Raw genomic sequence first — 12,544 nt, forward strand, 5'->3', positions numbered from 1 at the left:
TGGTCAGGGACAAGGTTTCCAGCATGTTTAGGTGTGGAGACAGACAGAAGCTGCTGTGCCTTTGCCATAAGCTCCTTACCCATTTTCCACCCCAACGAGGGGCACCCTGGCTTCCTGGGCATCCACGGGTTTGGCCATGTAAAGCACTAAATACAGCCTAATTATTATTATCTTCGTGGGATCTGGTTAATCTCAATGGGGATTTACAAGCTGTTAGCAAAGCAGCCGCTCCTCCGATGTTTGCATTTTTCTCAGGGGCAGCTTAATCCCCTTGGCCGTGTTCTCTGGGAAATGCTTGAGGCCAGGTTGTGTGGAGGAGGAAGCTGCCTCAGAGCCAGTCCCTGTGAGAGGGAGCAGAGGTGCTGTGGGATAACAAACACCGAGCTGATAACGCTGCGGGAGAGGGACGGATCGTTTGTCACCGGCACAAGGCTGGGAGGGGCCTCAGCTTCAGCATCCCTACATCCTAAATCCCCCTGGGATTTAGCCCTCACACACATGACAGGTGTCAGTGCTGGGGGTGATGGGGCTGCAGAGGTCTCTTAAAGATGGACCCAAGAGCTCAGAATGGTTTACCAGAGGCATTCCCCCTGGCATGGGCAGCTTTGCTTGCCTCCACCTTCCCGCAGCTGCCGTGGGCAGGATTTCTCTCTCCCTCGTGTGCATGTGGGAGCTGGGCAGCTCACAGCTGCTGCTGCTGGAGCGTTCACTGCAGCCCCTGTGAGCTGTGATGGCAAATGCTGTGCTGGCTGCTGCAGCACGGTCTGTGCTCACACACAGCTCCACGTGGCACTGGCTGTGACAGGGATGGGGCTCTCCCACAGCTCAGGAAAATTCAGCTATCCCTTCGCTGCTTTTGTGCCACAACCTCACAGTGATTTTCCACAGGGGTTCAGATTGAGGCACAGGGTGCAGGACTGTCAGCAGGGTCTCTTCAGCATGTAAGATCCCAGAGGTGCTGAAGGAAAAGCCAGTAAGAGAAAATGCAAACTCAGCATATGCCAGTCTCTCAGTGTCTCTGGGGCTTGGCAGGCACCTCTCACAGCTGGCAAAGCCCAAGGACCTTCTCTGCTTGCCTTTCCTTGGTTCCTGCCTTCCCTCTGTACCCTGGCCCTCCTGCCTGCTTTGAAAGACGAGGGCCATTTCAGAGTGGAGCTGCACAATCTTTTTGGCAGAGCTATTTTTAATAGAGATTGTTCCCTTGTCCACTTCCCAGTGCGGTCCCATGAAGAGCCGAGCTGTCACATCTACGAGAGCAGGATGGCAGGGTGAGCTGCTCAAACTGGGGCAGCTGCCAAGAGGAATGGCTGCAGAGCCACAGCTGGGAGGAACCTCAGGGAGGAGCCTCAGACCAACCTGCAGAGACATCAGATCATAGAACCGTAGAACGATTTGTGTTGGAAGGGACCTTCATCTCATTCCAGCCCCACTGCCACGGGCAGGGTCACCTTCCACTAGACCAGGTTGCTCAAAGCCCCACACAGCCTTCCAGCTGTTCCAGCCCCATCCAGATCAGGGATGGGCATCCCCATGGGATGGATTATTACTTTGCTTGTCTGGTTGTGCAGGAGCCCTAAGCCTCGTGCTGATGAGATCACACCAGCAGTGACACCTGCCTCTCCATGGGCTCCTTGAAGGGCACCTGATTGGCACTCAGCATCTGCAGCACTGCAGGCCAGTGTTGGCCTTCCATGGTCTTTCTGGCTCGAATTTTTCTCTGGAAGGGCAAAAGCAGTTGTGCCCATCACATATGCAGAGCTCCCCAGTCACCAAAGTTTGGTAGGTTGGGACATCATTAGGATATCCAATGCCCCATTCAGGGAGGGTGTAAAGGATCTGAGTGAGGCAGGCTGGGTTGTTCAAGGCAAGCTGATCTCCTCAAGCTCCTTCAGGACCATGCTGGGAGCTGGTGTGGTGCTGTGGCAGACAGGTATGGGCAGGAACTGAGCTGAGCTTTGCCCTGGCACATCCAAGCCATCCCCTGTGCAGTGTGCCCTGCCCTCACTGCCTGCATCAAGGAGGGAGCTCTGGCAAAGAAAAATGGGATTGCTGAATGAAAAATGAAAGGTCGTGTATTTCCATGAGGCATGGTTTCAATTTGTGTCACACAATCACATTTCCTTCTGCGCTCTGGAATAATTACACAGCAGAGTGGGGCAAGCAGATCTGATTCAGAGGCACGGGAATGAGTTCTGAAATAAAAGAAGACAAATGCAATCATTAAGATACAATAGGCTGCACTTGCCCCTTAATTAGACTTTCTCTTTGATTAAGCAGTAATTAAATATTACCATGCTGAAAGGGATTTTTTTAATGGCCCTCCAAAGCCCTAATGTATTCTTAAGATGTTTGTGTGAAGAGCAGGGGCTGCTGCAGGGTGCTGGGTGTGGGAGGATGTTTTACACCTGCCCCTTTCCTGCAGGAGCAGCCCTCCTGCCCCTGTGCTCCCTGGAGAGCGTGGGGCTGGGTGGCTGCTCCTGGGCTGGATTGCTGCAGAGGTGAAGATGTGTCCCTGGGAAAGCCCTGCTGCTCCTGGCCACCACCAGCTGCAAGGCATCTCCAGCATCTCACCATAACCTGGACACTCCTGGGATGCAGATGACAAGGCTGTCACAGTTCTGCTGTCCCATAGGTGTGGGATTTAGAGTCAGAGATTAGAATCACGGAATTGTTCGGGTTGGAAAAGACTCTTGAGATCATGGAGTCCAACTGTTATCCCAGCACTGCCAAGGCCACCACTAAACTCTGTCCCTAAGCACCACATCTACACATCTTTTAAATCCCTTCAGGGATGGTGACTCCACCATTTCCCTGGGCAGCCTGTTCCAGTGCTTGACAACTCTTTCAGTGAAGAAATTTTTCCTAATACTCAATCTAAACATTCCCTAGTGCAACCTGAGGCTATTTCCTCAATGTCATTTTGATGAACCCAATCTTCTCCAGGCAGACCATGGCCTCTGGGATCCCAGGGCACACAACCCTGGCCCCAGGCTGGTCCAGATGAAGACCAAGACCACCTCTCAGACAGCATGACATCTCCTCAGGGCCAGCCACCCATTGAGGTTGGCCGCCCTGAGCTTTGGGAGCCATGGAGCAGCAAAGGAGAAGTCTGGGAAAAGAACCTGGAGCATACTGTGCTGTTAGCAGCAAAACTGAAGAGATTTAAGATGCTGAAACATCTAAAGTGAAGGGAATGTCAGGCCCCTATTCCTGGACATTCCTGGGTGGGTAAAAATAGCCCTGGGGCGACCTGGGGGAGGAAAGTGCTTCTGATCTCTTAATGCAGAGCCCCTGCCTTAGCCCTGTGGGCTCTCTGCCACTCACAGCCCTGCTTGCCTCTGCTTTTTGCAGGCCATAAAATGACAGCTCTTGCTGAGAATTTCACTAGACAAGATTGTCTTGTTCTTTTCCTGCACAGCGTGTACTTTGGGTAATATCTTTGGGAAATTCTGGCATACTTGTGTAGCGGGTATTTTTGTTAACCTAGAAAAAAGAGCCATAAGTGTTATGATTATGCTATTAAACCTTTATAGTATCAAAGAAAACAAATCAGAGCGAGAGAGGAGCTGTATGAAGCTGAGAAGTGTTAAGCTACGGTAGTAATATGCCTTTGATTGTTTAATTTCATTAAAACTGAAATACCACAAGGCTGAAGAATGAAAAAGCTGGTGATGCTGAGGGGTTGTGGGGAGAGTGTGCAATCCCTGTGCTGCAGCCATGGTACCTCTGGCTGGACATCTCTGGGTTCTGGACAAGGGTAGGGATGGGTTGGAGCTGGGTGTGGATGGTTTGCAGGGTATGGCTATGACACTGCATGCCCCTCCACAGCCGGTTACTTGGTTTGGGCGGGCCAAATCCTCTGCACCATTGCCGGGTGTCCCACCAGCAGAGCTCCTCCGTGATAAGATCCCTGCTGGGGTGAAGCTCCCAGAATTTCAACAGAACTTTTCCTTCCATTCTTTTGCAGAAGAACGAATGGCTGTGCTTGAACTGCCAAACTCAGCGGCTGCTCGAAGGGAGCCTCGGCGACCCTGCCCCAATGCCACTGCCTACCCCGAAGCCTCCATCCAGCGGCTCCCCGCGGCACCAGCCGCCCGCCGCCGGCCAGCAGAGAGCGCCCACGCCGGCACCCGTGCCCGCCGAGGCAGCGCCCCCCGAGCAGCAGCCCTCGCCCGCCAGGAGCCTCCGCGCTGCCGAGCAGGGCAGGACCCCGAGCCCTGCCCCAGCGGAGAAGAAGCCCCCACCGCCAGCAGAAAAGAAGCCCCCGGTGCCGGCAGAGGAAAAGCCCCTGCCCAAAGCTGCCCCGGAGCCTTCCAGAGCTCCTGAGAGCATCGCTCCAAAGGGGAAGAGCACGACCCCCAAAGCAGAGGTGGAGAGAAAGGAAAGCCAGGCACTCCCCGAGGCACCGCGGGCAAAGGAGCAGGAGGTGAGCGCTCAGGGAGCATCCAGCTCCGAGCATCCCTGGGCACCACACCCTGCCCCAGGCTGTGCCTGAGCTGTGCCTCTGTCAGTAGTTGTGCCCACAGATGGGGAAAGACCTTCACAGGCTCCATGGCAGCATGCTGGTATTTGCCTTCTTTTTATTAGGGTTACATCAGTTCAGGCAAAATGCAATTGTTCAGGTCATGTCTGGCCTCTGCATTTCTTTTGAATAATATAACGGTAGTTGGGATTTGTTGTCAAATGGAAAACTCATTTTCCAGCATTCCATGTTGCAGCAGTGGGTGTTTTTCATACTCTTTATCCCACTTTTTCTAAAATTCATAACAATTTGGGGAAACATTTGGCTACCTTGGGATGGTGTTTCCCCACAAGCAACCATCCCAGCAGCAGCCAGCAGAGCCCCCCATGGGGAGGGGAAAGGCAGAAGGTCCCCACCAGCTGGGAGGGAATGGCTGCCCCCCTCACTGCTGTGGAGCCCCCAGGGAAGAGGCTCCTTGGGTCCCCAAAATCAAGTGGTCTGTGGTGCCTCTGGCAGGGTGGCAGGTCCTGCCAGGGCTGGGTGTGATGGCACAGTCCCCATGGCTCAGTCCCTCACACTGCCTAATTGTCAAACCAATTAAAGGGGGCTGTTTATTTCTGCTGGCATCTAGCAAGGATCCTGGGGCCAGCCCTGCTTTTGAAGGGTGCTTTGGGGGCTGGCCCCCCAGTTTTTCAAACGTATTTCTTAGTCCCCCAATGTATTTATGCCCGGGGCCATTTGCTGTACCGTCCCCTGCTTGCAGCACTCCTTCTAACCTGCCATTATTAGCACAGACAAGTTACTGATGTGCCACTGAATTGGGGAACACAGGGTGGTCCCCATCCTTTGCTCTGGGCTGGCTCCCAGTGGTGCCTAGACTTTTTGTGTGCTCCTTGGGAGACAGTTTGGGGGAATTATGAGCAGCAGCTCTGGAGCTGCCTGGATGTGACGCTGTGTTCTCCCTTGCCTGCAGGACGGCAGCAAGCCTTACCCCCCAGACCTGTCCCGCAGCCCCCAGAGCCTCAGCGACACCGGCTACTCCTCCGATGGCATCTCCAGCTCCCAGAGCGAGATCACCGGCCTGGTGCAGCAGGAAGAGGAGAAGCTGAGCAGCACTGGGCTGGCTGGGCAGAGCCCCCCCAGCCCCTCTGAGCTCACCAAGCTGGAGAGCAGCATGCGGCCTCTCCTGGAAGGCCGGGGTGCACCCACACAGTCCCCTGAGCGCAGCAAGAGCCGCACAGAGCCGCAGGAAGACCAGCGGCAACAGCAGCGGCCACGGTACCTCTCCATCACCCCTGAAGCCTTTGACTCCGATGAGGAGCTGGAAGACATCCTGGAGGAGGATGAGGAGTGGGATAACCAGCGTGAGCGGCGGGAGAGTGCAGAGTCCTCAGATGAGTTTGGCAGCAAGCTGCGGCATGACTATGTGGAGGACAGCAGCGAGGGGGGCTTCTCCCCAGTGCCCCCCCGGACCAAGGGCCAGGAGGCTGAGGTGACAGATGAGGAGTTCATGCGGAGACAGATCCTGGAGATGAGTGCTGAGGAGGACAACCTTGAGGAGGAGGAGGAAGGCTATGGGCGCACCAAGTACAGCATCCCCAAAGCTGGGCAGAAGAGCGAGGCAGAGAAGGGCAAAGAGCAAACGTCGGCCAAGCGGCGCCTGCCACACGGTGCCAGCAGCATGTACACAGGAGAGGAGAGCAGAGAGGTGGAGGCAGTGGAGGGGGATGACTTGAGCACGGCCCAGGGTGGGCTGCGGCGATTCAAGACCATCGAGCTGAACAGCACAACTGGCTATGGCCGGGAGATGGAGATTGGCCAGGAGCCAGACACCAGTGTGGACCGGGAGCCCGAGCTGGAGATGGAGAGCCTGACAGGCTCCCCTGAGGAGCGCTCACGGGGCGAGTACTCCTCCACCCTGCCAGCCACAACGCCCAGCTACACCTCGGGCACCTCACCCACCTCTATCTCCTCGCTGGAGGAGGATAGCGACAGCAGCCCCAGCCGCCGGCAGCGCCTGGAGGAGGTGAAGCAGCAGAGGAAGGCTCGGCATCGCTCACACGGCCCCTTGCTGCCCACCATTGAGGATTCATCTGAGGAGGAGGAGATGCGGGAGGAAGAAGAGCTCCTGCGGGAGCAGGAGAAGATGCGGGAGGTGGAGCAGCAGCGCATCCGGAGCACAGCGCGCAAGACCAAGCGTGACAAGGAGGAGCTGAGGGCCCAGCGGAGGAGGGAGCGCTCCAAAACCCCCCCCAGCAATCTCTCCCCCATCGAGGACGCCTCCCCCACAGAGGAGCTGCGACAGGCGGCAGAGATGGAGGAGCTGCACCGCTCCTCCTGCTCCGAGTACTCACCTTCCATTGACTCAGAAGCAGAGAGCTTTGATGCTGTGACCTCCAAGCTGTACAAGTCTGGCAGCGAATACAACCTGCCCACTTTCATGTCACTGTACTCCCCGACAGAGAAGGTGGAGAGTGCTGCCAGCCAGCCCATCAGCAAGCCCCTGAAAAGCGCCGAGGAAGCCTATGAGGAGATGATGCGGAAGGCAGAGATGATGCAGAAGCAGCAGGTCCAGCAGGCCCAGCCTGCCTCTTCCTACAGCAGCACCTTCCAGCAGGTTGGCTACCGCAGTACCGAGGGCCAGAACGGCTTTGACTACCAATATGGCGAGGAATACCAGTACGATGGCGGCCTCACGCGCCCCTCCCAGCCCGACTATTCCAGTGCCCTGCCAAAGGCAGGAGCGGTGTACGAGGAGATCCTGCAGACCTCGAAGAGCATCTCCAGGATGCACCAGTCCTCTTCCTTTGATCTGGGCGAGAAGGTGAAGGGGCAGGAGGAGGCGTACCAGGAGAAGCATTTCCTCAATGCAGAGAGCGCCTACGCTGACCTGCTGAAGCAGAATGGTGGCCCACTGACCCCTGGCACAAGCCCCACACAGCTCTCTGCTCCTGTCTCCTTCGCCAGCTCCGACAGCAGCACTGGCAAGACTATTCCTGATGTCCGGGTCACTCAGCATTTTGCAAAAGAGGGACAAGACCTAGGCAAGCTCCAGAGTGCCCCGGCAGCACCCAGCCCAGTGTCCAAGGTTACTACCACTCCTTATGCTTACAGCAAAGGCACCAGCACAGTGACAACAGCAGCAGGCAGCCCTGGGAGTGCGCTGCAGAGCTACAGCTCACCAAGTCCAGAGGCCCCATCCATAGCTGGGAGAAGCTACACTCCATCAAAGAGCACTGTCAGCTATGGCTCACAGACCGAGGATACCACCAGAACCAGGACGGTGGAGATTAGCGTGCAGACAGCCAGGGAGAAGATCCCAGCCGTGAGTGACAGCAAGCCTACACTGCCCAAGACATACACCTTCTTCAAGAGCTCCAGCCCTCCGCTCTCACCCACCTCACCCACGCAGAGTCCCACCCGCACTACAAAGGCCACAGCAGAGTTTTCCACACAGACACAGAGCCCAGTGCTCTCCTATGATGGTCCTTCTGCTGCTGCTGCTGGCCCGGACACCTCTTCCCCCATGGTGGCGCAGGGAACACAGACACCACACCGGGCGGGCTCGCCGCGCCTGACTCGGCAGGCGTCCTCACAGGACTCCCCCTTCATGGTGATCACACTGGCGGCTGATGCAGCCAGCCAAACCAAGCCAGTCAGCTCTGGCGCCCTGACATCTCCCACTTCGTCCCCCACCAGGCCAAGCCGGCAGCTGCTGGCACATGGTTACACCCAGACACCGGAGCCAGAGCAGCCGACAGGTGCCTACATCAGGGCACAGCCAGTGAAGGACCACGCCCAGAAAGCACCTGCCGTGACTTCAGCCCCTGATGGCATCACAGGACTCTACAGCTGGGGAGCACTCCCTGCAGAAAACATCTCCCTCTGCCGCATCTCCTCCATCCCTGGTACATCCCGGGTGGAGCCAGGGCCCAAGGTACCAAGCAGCAATGCTGTGGACTTACGGACCGCATTGAAGTCTGCCCCCATCATCATAACAGACCAAGGCATGGATCTCACATCTTTGGCCACTGAGGCCAGGAAGTACTGCCTGACCCTGGACCACATCCCCAACCGGCAGTCCACAGCTATCCAGCCCTTGATCATCAACCTCAACGCCCAGGAGCAGCCCCACGCCATCATCGCAGCAGCCAGCACTGCCAGCCTGGCCATCGCCTCTCCCATGATTCTCTCGCAGTCCAAGCAACCCATGGTCTATGGAGACCCTTTCCAGAGCCGTGTGGATTTTGGGCAGGGGACTGGGAGCCCAGTGTGCTTGGCGCAGGTGAAGCAGGTGGAGCAGGGTGTCCAGACAGCCACTGTCAGAGCCAGCGGGGTGGCCAGTGGCAAGCCCGAGCCTCCTGCTGCCCCCCAGACCAAATTTGCAAGGTACGGCATGCCAGGCCAGATGGTGAAGAAGGACGTGCTCCTCACACAGACCGGTGGGGCACAGAACGCCAGTGGCCTCCCACAGGCCTTCCCACCAGAGCCAGGATCGGAGGTGTACCGGGCAGTGCCAGTAGAGCTGAAGAGCCAGAGCCCTCTCCTTGCCCTGGGTGGCAAGAAATCCCAGGTGATGATGGTGCAGATGGAGGAAGCAGCGACTGGCCCGGTGACCAAAGTGCTGAAGGAGGAGGGGCCAGCCAATGTCCTGGACCTCACGGGCGTGAAGCCAGAGAGCCAGGTGGCCTGCTGTGACATGGTCTACAAGTTTCCCTTTGGTGGCAGCTGCACGGGTGCTTTCAACCCCACCTCCAAGATGCCAGAGAAGAAAACCGGGGAGGCGGCAGTGATGCCTGGTCGGAAAGCTGGTGGACCAATGTATGGCAGCAGAGAGCCAGAGCTGCCAGAGACCTTCCCTTACCGGGAGCAGCCGGCCCCGGCACCTGCACTCTACGAGGAGCAGAAGTTTTACCCAGCCAGCGCCTTTGGACGACTCTACTCCTCCATGTCGGACACGAACCTCTCTGAAATCGGGATGAGCTACTACCACACAAAGGGGGATCAGCCCTTCCCTGCCCCAGCAGGTGATGCGGCCGTGGACCTCAGCACCATGAAGCACTCCTACAGTGTGGGCTTTGCCGAAGGGGGTTACCTGGGCCAGGGGCCACAGTACGGCTCTTTTTCTGACCTCCGCCAACCAGGAGAGCTGCTGAGCCACCCCTTCCCCATGCGGAGGTACAGCTCGGCCTCCAACCTCTACTCTGACTACCGTTTCTCACACCGGGGGGACCTGGCCAGCTTCCAGGAGTCCAGCCTGGCCCACTACAGTGCCACCACGGCGCGTGAGATCAGCCGCATGTGTGCTGCCCTCAACTCCATGGACCAGTACGGGGGCCGGCATGCCAACGGCCCTGATGTGCTGCCTTATGGCCCCAGCACTGGGCAGGGGGCCACAGGGGGGCTGGCAGCTCAGCAGCAGGGCCCTGTACCCCCCAAACCCGGTGGGATGTACAACCCCACCTTCCCTGAGGGACGGCAGGGCTTCAGCAACCTGGCACAGTACAACGTTCCTGGTGTCCGCCTGGGCGCCATCCGGCAAATGCTTCCTTCCACCGCAACCGTGCGGGCCGCCGACGGCATGATCTACTCCACCATCAACACCCCCATCGCCTCCACCCTGCCCATCACCACCCAGCCGGCCTCGGTGCTGCGGCCCATGCTGCGTGGGCTATACAGACCCTACGGCCCAGGTGGTGTGGCTGCAGTCCCACTGGCAAGCTTGGCCAGGCTGCCAGTTGTCACTCCCCGTGTCCCACTTGCAGCACAGGGCCTCTACCGCTTCCCGGCCCCAGGTCGGCCGGCCCCAGCGGCCTCGATGATGGAGACACCCGTCTACCTGGGGAAGCCTGTTGCCAGCACAGCCCCGGCAGCGGTGGGAGCTGCTCCTGCTGCCAAAGCACCCGCTGCCCCCGCCGCACCTGCCAGTGGCTTGCAGAGAGCAGAGCCGCCACCAGCTGCCCCCCGTGCAGAGGCACCAGCAGCACCAGCAGCCCCCAAGGAGAGCGGGCCAGTGGCCACAGTGCCCAAGCCACCACTGGATGGAGCTCAGCGGGAGGAGAGGGAGCGGGAAGAGGAGCGTCAGCGCAAGCAGCAGGAGCACGTGCTGCAGCTGGAGCGGGAGCGCGTGGAGCTGGAGAAGCTGCGGCAGCTGCGGCTGCAGGAGGAGCTGGAGCGGGAGCGGGCCGAGCTGCAGCGGCACCGGGAGAAGGAGCAGCTGCTGGTGCAGCGGGAGCTGCAGGAGCTGCAGTGCATCAAGCAGCAGGTGCTGCAGCAGCAGCAGGAGGAGCGGCACGCGCAGCTGGCGCTGCAACGGGAGCAGCTCGCCCAGCAGCGCCTCCAGCTCGAGCACATCCACCAGCTCCAGCACCAGCTGCAGCAGCAGCTGGAGGAGCAGAAGCGGCAGAAGACCATCTTCCCCACTCCCGTGGAGCCCACTGCCCGCCCACCCGAGGGGCCCGCTGAGGCACCGCGGGTGCTGCCGCACAATGGGCAGGCGTGGCCCCCAGCGGGCCAGACACCCCCAGAGGGGCCTGCCGGTCCCCGCTACCCCATGCCACAGCGGCCACTCAGCAGCTCAGCCTCAGACATGTCACTTCAAGTCGAGGAGTCCTGGGAACCCGGCCGGGGCATCAAGAAGAGGAACTCGATGCCACGGCTGAGGGATGCCTACGAGAAGGAGACCTTTGCGGCGCGGAAGATGGCGGACAGCAGCGTGCAGACAGACGAGGAGGACGGCGAGGAGCGGTTCATGCTGTCGCGGCGGCGGCGGACGCGGCGCAGCGCTGACTGCAGTGTGCAGACGGACGAGGAGGACAGCGGGGAGTGGGAGCAGCCCGTGCGCCGCCGGCGCTCCAGGGCCTCACGGCACACTGAGGCCAGCACCGAGGGCAAGACAGACGGGGCAACCCGCACAGCCAGCGTGGGTATCCAGACCATCAGCGACTGCTCAGTGCAGACAGAGCCCGACCAGCTCCTCCGCGTCTCCCCCTCCATTCACATCACCACCCACGACCCCCGAGTGGAGATCGTGAAGTACATCTCAGCCCCAGAGAAGACACAGCGGGGTGAGAGCCTGGCCTGCCAGACAGAGCCAGAGCCAGCTCCCCAACCTGGCGTCGTGGTCCCCCAGCTGACGGTGCCCACCACCATCCCACCCTACTCCACCAGCCTCCAAATAGTGAGCACAGGCCCCCTGGACCCCCATGCTGTCCGGCAGCAGACCCTGGGCAAGTTTGAGAAGAAGAAGCCAGATCCCCTGGAAATTGGTTACCAATCCCATCTGCCAGCTGAATCCCTCTCCCAGCTGGTGACACGCCAGCCACCCCGCTCTCCCCAGGTCCTCTACTCACCCGTCTCCCCGTTGTCCCCCCATCGTCTCCTGGAGTCCTCCTTTGCCACCAGCGAGCGGCTGAACAAGGCCCACGTCCCCCCACAGAAGCACTTCACCACCGACTTAGCCCAGCGCCAGCAGACGCTGCCGCGCCCCATCAAGACCATGCAGCGCTCCCTGTCCGACCCCAAGCCCATCAGCCCCACCTCCGAGGAGGCCGGCAAGGACAGGTTCTCCCTCTACCAACACCCACTGCTCCCCAGCTCACAGGTACGTCACCACAGGGAACAACCTTACCCTCAGGGAACAGCCCTGGGAGGCACCTCGGGACATTGCAGTTTCATTAGTCCTGTGCAATTAATATTTCAAAAGGCCGGTCCCGGCGGCAGCTGATGGCAGCCAGCAGGCACAGACGTGCATGCCAACACCAGCAGCTGGAGGGAGGCCCTGGAGGTCCATTGGCTGCACGAGCCTGTCAGCAGGCAGGAGATGCTGCGGGTTGGCAGCATCAGGGCTGTCCCCTGCTCCAGATGGGTCCCCCTTCGGTCTCGAGGAACTACCACCATGCACAGCTGCACTTAGGGTTGTGGTGGGTCTTGCTCACACTTTTGCCTCCACACACCAGGATTGCCTTGGGCAGTCAAGTGCACAGCCAAGAAGTCCCAGGGCAATTCCTGGGGCAGCAGCACCCACCAGCAATCCCCCGAGTCCCTCTGCCAAGTGCCCGTGGACAGAAAGCATTTTTTGCA

The 12,544-nt window shown here is 59.1% G+C and overlaps 1 protein-coding gene across 2 annotated transcripts in view; it reads left to right on the forward strand.

Moving 5' to 3' along the window:
- The window catches only part of BSN (bassoon presynaptic cytomatrix protein), an 87,644-nt gene that overhangs the window by 69,422 nt on the left and 5,678 nt on the right, over positions 1 to 12,544 (forward strand). For both annotated transcript variants that reach the window (XM_058031698.1, XM_058031699.1), the window contains exons 4-5: positions 3,968 to 4,426; positions 5,436 to 12,065. In XM_058031698.1, coding sequence (XP_057887681.1) covers positions 3,968 to 4,426; positions 5,436 to 12,065 — 7,089 coding nt within the window. The remainder of the gene's footprint in view (positions 1 to 3,967; positions 4,427 to 5,435; positions 12,066 to 12,544) is intronic.

This window comes from Melospiza georgiana, chromosome 11 (assembly GCF_028018845.1).
Source record: "Melospiza georgiana isolate bMelGeo1 chromosome 11, bMelGeo1.pri, whole genome shotgun sequence".
In the NCBI taxonomy this organism is placed as follows: Eukaryota; Metazoa; Chordata; class Aves; order Passeriformes; family Passerellidae; genus Melospiza; species Melospiza georgiana.